At 42.7% G+C, this 9351-nt stretch overlaps 1 protein-coding gene across 1 annotated transcript; it reads left to right on the top strand.

The window, feature by feature from the left end:
- The first annotated feature begins 202 nt into the window (after positions 1–202).
- LOC145413463 (uncharacterized) lies at positions 203–880 on the top strand. Its single transcript, XM_080283161.1, has one exon. It carries the CDS (start codon positions 203–205, stop codon positions 878–880), a length of 678 nt encoding a protein of 225 aa, XP_080139287.1.
- The last annotated feature ends 8471 nt before the right edge of the window (positions 881–9351 follow it).

Here is a 9351-nt window from a genome sequence, read left to right as displayed (position 1 = left end):
CAAGGCAGTGTTCCATCGAAGAAGGCCCACTCCATGCCAGCAACTTTACCAAACCTCAGCCAGCAACTTAACCAAACCTCAGGCTGCAACCAGGATAAACCACAGCTAAACCAACAACTAAGCCACACCTAACCCTACAACGTGACATGAAGCGTCTGGACAACTGGAGCTGCCGTCATTTAATGTAGATAAGTGCAAGACCATGCATGTAGGCCACAACAACCAGCAAACCAATTACCAGCTTAAAGGAACAGCACTGGAGAAGTCAACACAAGAGAAGGATCTGGTTATCATGGTGTCAGACAATCTTAAGTCATATACTCATATTGCCAAGATAACTGCAAAAACCAATGGTCGCCTGGGGACTATAAAAAGGAATTTCTCTGTGCTCAGCAGAGAGGTACTGGTACCACTATACCTCTCCCTTGTCCGCTCAGTTCTGGACTACGGAGCTCAGTCTTGGTCTCCATACCTGAAGCAAGATATTCAATCACTTGAACGAGTACAGAGGAGAGCCACGAAACTGGTCCTAGAATTGGCCCAACTGCCTTATGAGGAGAGATGTCGCCGCCTGGAGCTACAGACACTGCAGGATAGGAGAATCAAAGGGGACATGATCGAAACATATAAGCTATTACCTGGATTTGAGGACATCCCCTACACTCATTTCTTCCAGAGGAACATGAATGACTTGAGATGGAACTACCTCAAGCTACAGAAGCCAGACCACTGGAGGACAACATTAAAGTGTAACTGGTTCTCCACTAGAGTCATTAACTATTGGAATGCACTCCCCGAGAGTGTAGTGACCGCCCCAACAATAGCCACATTTAAAGCCCGGTATGACAGCCACATTAAATCGTTAAGGCACACTGGCTGACGGGTCTTAAGAGGTGGGGAACACCACAAGAACCTGCTTCTTAATTCCCCACTATGTATTCATAGGTATGGTATGCATTCATAGGTAAGCAACCCAGCTACAAGATTGCACCCAGACCATCAGCAAGGCCAAACCAGCCCAAACACCACCACTGACATCACAACCCACTTCAGAACTTAAGCCGGTTAATCATGGCTTCTACACGGCTCAGATCCCTGGCCATCATTTTTTCAGCACTCATACCCTCGGCATTCAGCAATCTACTCTTTCCAAAATCAATTATACGAACGCCATAATTTCCGGGCTGTCCGCTCACCATCACGTTCATCTCGTGGATGTCGTTGTGCATGTAACCGGCCTTATGAATCTGTTTCACCGCCCGTCGCACACCATTCTCGATCCGGATCCTGTCAAAACTGTCAATGCCGTAGCCGCTTTTATAATCTTCCATGGGTGTGCCTTCCACGTACTCCATCAATATCACCTTACGGTCGGAGCAGACTGCGTACACCTTGGGTGCTCCCCCGATCCCGTCCAACTTGGCCATTATGTGTGCTTGCCAGTACGTCTCATCGCCAAACACATCTCGTTGCTCGTACCCTACCTTCAAACAAGCCTTCTGACCCTTGCTGTGACCAGCAGCACTTGTCCATCCACCCCAAAACCCAGTTTCTTAATGACAGCAACTTCGGCCATCAGTTCCACGTAAGACTTCACAAGCACTTCCTTGTCGTCTGTCCCCAACTTCTTCATGTTATTACACCTCAGGTACTCCTCCAGCAAACTTGCACCAGACATGGTGACTTGTTACTACTTTATTAAACTTTGTGCTGATACGAAAATGAACAACCCAGATTCCCGGGAAAACAAGGAATTTCTCGAGCTTGCCTGACTCGCTCACGCAGGTGCTCACCTTTTATAGCCCCAAGACGCCGGAAGTGGATATTATGAATACTTCGCGCTGCCAATATTTCGTTGTTTTCCTTCCATAATTATCCCAGTGCCATTCACAGCCTTTTCACTTATGCATTTTTAGAAAAAAAAAAAAAAAAAAAAAACATTCTTAATGTTTGTAAGACTGAATTAGTGTTATAGTATCACAGTTTAGGAAACGTCAAATAAACTTTTCGAGTGCCTTTTTTCGGTCGTAGAAATTTAAATTCAAATCTGGGTTTGTACAGTACTTTTGAATGCACCACAACAAATGCCAAATAAACTAGCCATAATATGAATACTATTTTTTTTTTCTTTTATTATCTGTTTTTATAAGTCTCTTCACATAAGACTGGGATAAATAACTGTTTACACAATGAGTTACCCAACCTCCTTGGCTGACACGGAAAAATATCATGCATAGTTATGACACCTACCACAATACTAACCTACTGGCCTGTGACTCCATATCCTTTCCATAGCACCTCTTCGTGACTAGCACCATAGTCTATGTTAGTGCTAATCTCTTATTACAGCACAACACTGAAGATGGTTAGATGGCAATTTTACGCCAAGTTAAGGTAAAGAGAGTTTAGTATCGTCACTATTTACTTTCCTCTAACTTCTCCTAAAGGCCTTACTTTGGTCAGCTGGATTGATGATAATTACAGTATAAGGGAAAAACATTCAAGCACCAGATTCTGTGGCTACTAATGGTGATTTTAACAACAAAATCAAACAATTTATGGATGCTGTGAACTCTCTTCAGCTACAATTAGGGTGAGGTGGAGGTCAACCGTACTATTAGTGACAAAATATTCACCAAACATTCAGATAAAGGTTTTATTATGTAATGTAAATATCAAAAGAAGCTTCAGGAAAAAAGATAAGTTGACAGATGAGTGCTTGAGGTTGTTAATGATGTGCTTCGTCTGGTTGTAAGTGAAAGGTGCGTAGTCTTGGTCTGTGGGGAACTGTCTCTTACGTCGGATGATACGTCGGTCTTCGGGATGGGGGTTTAGATGACTGACATGTGAAAAGTGATTGATGAGAGTGTTTGTTGTTTGTTTGCTGGTATGGTGTGTGTTGTTGTGATTGCAGCGTGTGATTGTGTGGTGTTGCTGTTGGAAAGTGTGATACTGTTTAGTGTTATGTAGAGTTTGCTGATGTTTATTTTGTGGTCAAGTGTTTGGAGGTAATTTTTCCAGTTTAGTGTTTGTTGTTCTGATATTTTATTGTTGATCTGAGTGTTGAGTTCTTGTATTTGTTGTACGGTGTCTTGTGTATGGGGTGTTGGGGAGTGTCGCAGTGTGTCCCGTTGTCTGATGAGGCCTTGAATTTCTGGTGTGAAGTTGGGGTTGTCTCTCTTTCTGTTGCCTCTTGGGATGTGTCTTTTGTCTGTGTTTTGTATAATTATATTGAAAGTGTGCACAGCGGTGTTGATGTTTGTGATGGGTGTACTGTTTAGTGTTTCGAAATGTTGTTCTGTTTCAGTTGTGAAGGCCTCCCAGTTGGTTCTCTTATAATTAGTGTATGTGTATTTGTGGCCAGCTGGGATGATTCTGGTTTTGGTAGTGATGATGGTCGGGAGGTGATCAGAACCTAGGGTTTTGACCACTCTCCATGATGTAGTGGGGGCGAGGTTTGGGGAGCAGAAGGTGATGTCCGGAGATGATGGGAGGAAGAGGGCTTGGTGTGGGATATGGGTATGTTGGACTAGATTGTTTAGTATGAAAAGATGATCTGTCTGGGATTGTAGTACCAGCCCTCTGTCTGTGTCAGGGTTGTTGACATGCCAGGCCGACGACTTGGCGTTGAAATCACCACCCAGGATGATGTTGGGTATGTTAGTGATGTGGTGTATCGGTGGAGAGTAATTGTGTGGTACTGTGGGGGACGGCTGGGGGGGAATGTATGTGTTAGCGATTGTTTTGTGTAATTTGTTACCAGTGAGTATTTTAATTTATTGTATTTCTGTTGTGGTGTCATATGGGGGGAAAAGTGACTTTGTGTGTGCACTGGTATCTGCAAAGTTGATGGATTTGTGTACCAGGGTGATGAGTCCACCGCCACCGCCGTCGGCCCGGTCTTGTCGAATGGTGGTGAAGTTATGGAATGTCGGTGTTTTCTGTGCTCTGTGTAGTTTTGTTTCTTGTAAGATGGCAATGTGTATGTTCTGTTGTTTGATGAATTGTGTGAGTTCATGTATTTTGGTGTTTATGCCATCTATGTTTAACTGAAGGATGTTTATGTTGTGTGTGCGATGTGTGTTGGCTGCTGCAGCACGGGGGGGAGGTGGTGTGGGTGGAGGGGAAGGGGTAGGAGGAGGTTATGATGGAGGTAAGGGTTGAGGTGTATTAGGATGGGTTGGAATGGGAGGAGTTGGGGGACTGGATGGTGTGGGAAGGGTCAGTGGGTTTGGCTGTGGAGGTGTGAAGGAAGTAGGAGTAAGATTGGTAGGGGGGTTGGTGGCTGGGGGGAAGGAGCATAAGGAGCAGGTCCAGGTGTTTGTGTAATGTTTTCTGGATGCAAGTGTTGTGCAGGTGTAGTGGGTCCAGTTCTTGCAGGAATTGCACTGAACTGAACCCTTTGTCTGTCGGCTCGACGTTGATAGGTTTTGAGCATGTTGGACATATGTATTTGCTGGAGGGTCCTGGAATGCTCTCAATGTCCCCGGCTAGAAGACGTCGTCGAGAAATGACAGCCAGGGAGTCATTTCTCGGTGTGGAAAAAACGGTGTTGTTGTGTGTGTTGTGTTGGGAGATGTGGTACTTGCCCGGACAACCGACACCACTCCCAGGTACTCGTGCCCCATGAGGGGCCGGGGGGGGGGGTTGCGGTGGTTTGGTCCCCATGCTGTCCTCTTCTTGACAGCCTCTGGGGGGTAGACCCACGACGAAGACACCACCGCTCCAGGTCCACAAGATGGAGTAAGGTGTAGCGGCCTGAGACTACCACAGGTGTACCCAGTTCAACCCTGTGCCAGACCACGCACACTCTCCTTCCTTTCCATCCTTTCTACTTCACCTTTTACTTTTGTTGCCTTTCTTTATTATCTGCATTTCTCACTTCTTTCCTTCCGTCTCCTCCCGTTTCCTTTGTGTTCTTTATCGTTTCTCGTGTCTTTCTTTACTATATTAGAACATCAGAAGCTATAAAAGAGGCAGGAGCGAAACGAAGTCAGGTGCAGCGGCCTGGGAGTCTACTACACCTGTACTGAGTTAACACCTTTACCATTTATAACGTATTTTATTTCTTTACCCTTTCCTGCCTTTATTTCACGTTTGGCTTCATTTTTGTCATCCTTTTCCCTTTTTCATTATCTTTATATCCTTTTTGTTTGTTTTTCTTTTCTTCCATTTTTCTTTTCATTTCCTATGTTGTTTTTTCCTTTCATTATATTTTTCCCTCCATCGTCTTTCTCTCCTTTCTTTCTTTACGATATTTTTTACATCAATAAAGCAACAAGTGAAGTAGGAGCCAAGGTGAAGTAAGGTGCAGTGATCTGGGACTCTTATAAAGGTGTCTTCAGTTCCAACCATCACTACTGCTGCGCTCCTCCTATGTTTTCTTTCTAATTTCCTTTTTTCTTTCTTGTTTTCCATTTTTTTTCGCGTTGTTTGCTGTTCTTCTCTCTTTCGTTTTCTTCTCAGTTCTTTTTTTTTTCATTGTTATTCTTGTTATTTAATTTTATTGTTTCATTTATTTTTCTTTGTCATCCATTTATTTCCTTTATTATTTTGTTTTGTCTGCGGCCACCCTTTGCGGGATTAGGGCGTCGGGCTATAGATAGATAGATAGATTATTTTGTTCATTTTCCATTTACAAGTCTTTTTTTTTTCTAATGTTCATTGTTTCCCTTTCTATTTATCTGTCCATCTAATCTGTCTATCTATCGTTATCACCACCAGCACCACCATAGTTACAAGATATCTAGGCTACAATATTATCACCACAAGCAACAAGAGAGGCAGGAGGCGAGATGCAGTAAGGTGGAGCGGCCTGGCACTCTACTACACCTGTACCCAGTTCACACCTTCACCCTTCCTACCAGATCTCGCCTTTTCTTGCTATTTTTCATCCATTTCTATTTACATACTGTATTTTTTTTGTTCTTGCTCTTATCCTATCTCGTCTTCTTTCTTGCTCATTTTCGTGGCATTAGTATGTTGTCCAATTTACGTTGCTTCTCAGGATGCCATGACTCACACTGAACTGAATACAATCGTTTGGCGGCAGCTGGAATACAATACTGGAAAGTAAAATAGACACAGTATAATATACAGACAGAATGGCTGAGAGAAACAGAGTAAGAGAAAGTATCATGAGTATTTTACGTAAGGTATTATAAAGTATATGATGAAAATAGATATAATTAAAAGAATATGATAAATAAAAAGAATGATAGTAGTAGCTTAATATTTGTATCCCCAGCCTTAACATGACCCTGGTGGACTGCTGTGGTGAATATTTTGTTTGATATACAGAACGACACTACGACTACAATTTATGGTAAGAAGTGGAATATTAATATAGGGAAAAACTGCTTTACCTGTAGATGAACAGTCTAATAAACTACAGCAGCAGTGCAAGGAGTATGGCTACACTACAAACTTGTCAGGATAAATATTTGTATAGTCAATAAGTCATGGCGTGTGTTTAATGCAATGGAATATACTACAGCAACAGTGGTTAGTGCAAGAACTATAGATACATTACAAACCTGGCTGGGATAAATATTTGTAGACTCTAGTCAATAAGTAATGGCGTGTGTTTATTTCCAGGCTGACGTGTATCCTGACGACAGTCACACGAGTACAGTCAGCCTCGTCTTTCGCGGTACTCCACTTTGCCGGTTCCGGTTTTTCCTGGGTGAGTAAACCATCACAAATGCACAAGTTTAAGCTGTATTTTGGCAGAATTTAGCAAAGTGTGTTGGTAAATCATCTCAAAATACACTTTAAACAAGTATATAGTAATGTCTGGTGATGTTTCGGGCCACAACAAAGGTTTTTAGGCCATTACATAGTAAATTATGGCTGTGGCAGACATTTTATAAAGGTGTCATTACTTGGCGGAAATTAGTTTCTCGTGGGTGTGCATGTAACGTAACCCCCATAAAACACAAGGCCTTACCCTACTTATCTGTGACAGTATTCTGACATTGTGTGTGGTCTTATTTTAACAACTGTAGATTACAGATTTCATCCGTCCGTCCGTCCGTCATCCAATCCTACTTCGCCCCATGAGGAGCGTAGGAGCCTGGGGCTAGGCAAGATGGTCCTGACATTTAAGATGAGAGTGACCTGCCTCACTCATCCCTGAGTGGCATCACATGAGCAATAAACCGCAACCACCCCTTGGATATAAACCTTCACCGGCTCAATCTGATTGGAGCGCCTTAATTATCCACTAAACCAGGCGCCATAATTTGGTTATATGGTTACCACCCAGCGTAGTAAATGGTTTCTTGTACTGTAAACCATTTGGCTTGTCACTCAGTGTAGAGTCACCTCCAGGCAGAAGGAAGAGGAAAGAATAAAGGTACGAAAGACAGAAGAGGGAGTGTAAAGTCACTCATTGGCAGAAGGACGAGGTAAGTATGAAGGAAAGAAAGACAGAAGAGGATAGAAGGAAAGAAGGACGGAGGAGAGGAAAGGGCAGACACCTGAGAGCGGCACTACATCAAGTGAGTGGATGGTGAGCGCCCCCACCTACCACAAACATATTGTACAGTATTTCATTTCTGTCTCCTAAAGAAACTTCCCCCCCCCCCAACGGAGAGGGTATTTTTCTTTCTGCATTTTGGTCGGAGGGTGTGGTGGGCAAGGGAACGTCTTTTACTGCTCTATACGTTTCTCTTTTTCCTCAGCAGATAATATGGATAGAAGCCCGTAGGCCTCCTGTTATCTGTTCTTCCTATGTACTGCTATATTTTAGTCTGTAGTTATAATCACCACCACTAACACCTCCACCACCATCATCATCATCATCATGGTAATCAGCACCACCACCACTGGCTACATTAGATCAAAGCCACCACTATATAACGCCATCACAAGCTAGGACAGAGGTAGGACATAAGATGCAGTAAGGTGGAGCGGCCTGGCACACTACTACACCTGTACCCAGGCCAACTCTTTGGTCTGACCATCTACTTTTATTCCTTCTCTTTCACATTTTACTTCATTTCTCTTTATTTTGCACATTTCTCACTTTCTTTCTCCTTGTCTTTCTTTCGCCCTTTATTTCTTTCTTTTTCCTTTGTTTTCACTATAGTACAGCATCACAAGCTACGAGAGGTCGCTGCAACGAAGCCATCGACGCCCAACTCAAGGTGCTGCCTCATTTGCTGATCATCATCATTACATGCACAAAAGTCATCATCATCACCACCTTAATCATCATCTATCGTATAGATCGACATCACCATCATAATCATCATCATTACCTGCACAAAGGTCATCACCACCACCGTAATCATCATCATCATCATCGTTAGCTGCACAGAGGTCATCATCGCCACCGTAATCATCATCATCATCATCATTACCTGCACAAAGGTCATCATCATCACCTTAATCATCATCATCATCATCGTCGTCGTCGTTAGCTGCACAAAGGTCATCATCACCACCGTAATCATCATCATCATCCTTTCCCCCCTACTATATAAGCGATGGGCACTGTGTTGGATCCAGAACTTAAAAGGAAGAGGGAAAACCAGGAGATTATTATACTCTTATAAAAGCTGTTCAGTAACACACACACACACACACACACACACACACACACACACACACACACACACACACACACACTGATACCTGTTATTCAGTAAGGCCTCTTCACAAACCATACCAACACTCACACAACTGTTATTCAGTGACTCATTCACTAAGTACTGTTAACACATACACAGTTTTTAATTGCTGATTTACAATATTCACCAACACCCACACAATTACTATTAAGTGATTCACATATATTCACCAAACACCAACACCTACACAATTACTATTCACTGATTCACATATATTCACCAAACACCAACACCCACACAATTACTAGTCACTGATTCACATATATTCACCAAACACCAACACCCACACAATTACTATTCACTGATTCACATATATTCACCAAACACCAACACCCACACAATTACTAGTCACTGATTCACATATATTCACCAAACACCAACACCCACACAGTTACTATTCACTGATTCACATATATTCACCAAACACCAACACCCACACAATTACTAGTCACTGATTCACATATATTCACCAAACACCAACACCCACACAATTACTAGTCACTGATTCACATATATTCACCAAACACCAACACCCACACAATTACTAGTCACTGATTCACATATATTCACCAAACACCAACACCCACACAGTTACTATTCACTGATTCACATATATTCACCAAACACCAACACCCACACAATTACTATTCACTGATTCACATATATTCACCAAACACCAACACCCACACAATTACTATTCACTGATTCACATATA

This window comes from Coenobita brevimanus, chromosome 96 (assembly GCF_032717465.1).
Source record: "Coenobita brevimanus isolate Jiangsu-jjx chromosome 96, ASM3271746v2, whole genome shotgun sequence".
Classification (NCBI taxonomy): domain Eukaryota; kingdom Metazoa; phylum Arthropoda; class Malacostraca; order Decapoda; family Coenobitidae; genus Coenobita; species Coenobita brevimanus.
This window is presented reverse-complemented; position numbering and strand designations above follow the sequence as displayed.

What these genes read in the sequence shown, in the direction of transcription:
- LOC145413463 (XM_080283161.1), top strand. Translation starts at nt 203, where the DNA reads ATGCATGTAGGCCACAACAACCAGCAAACCAATTACCAGCTTAAAGGA.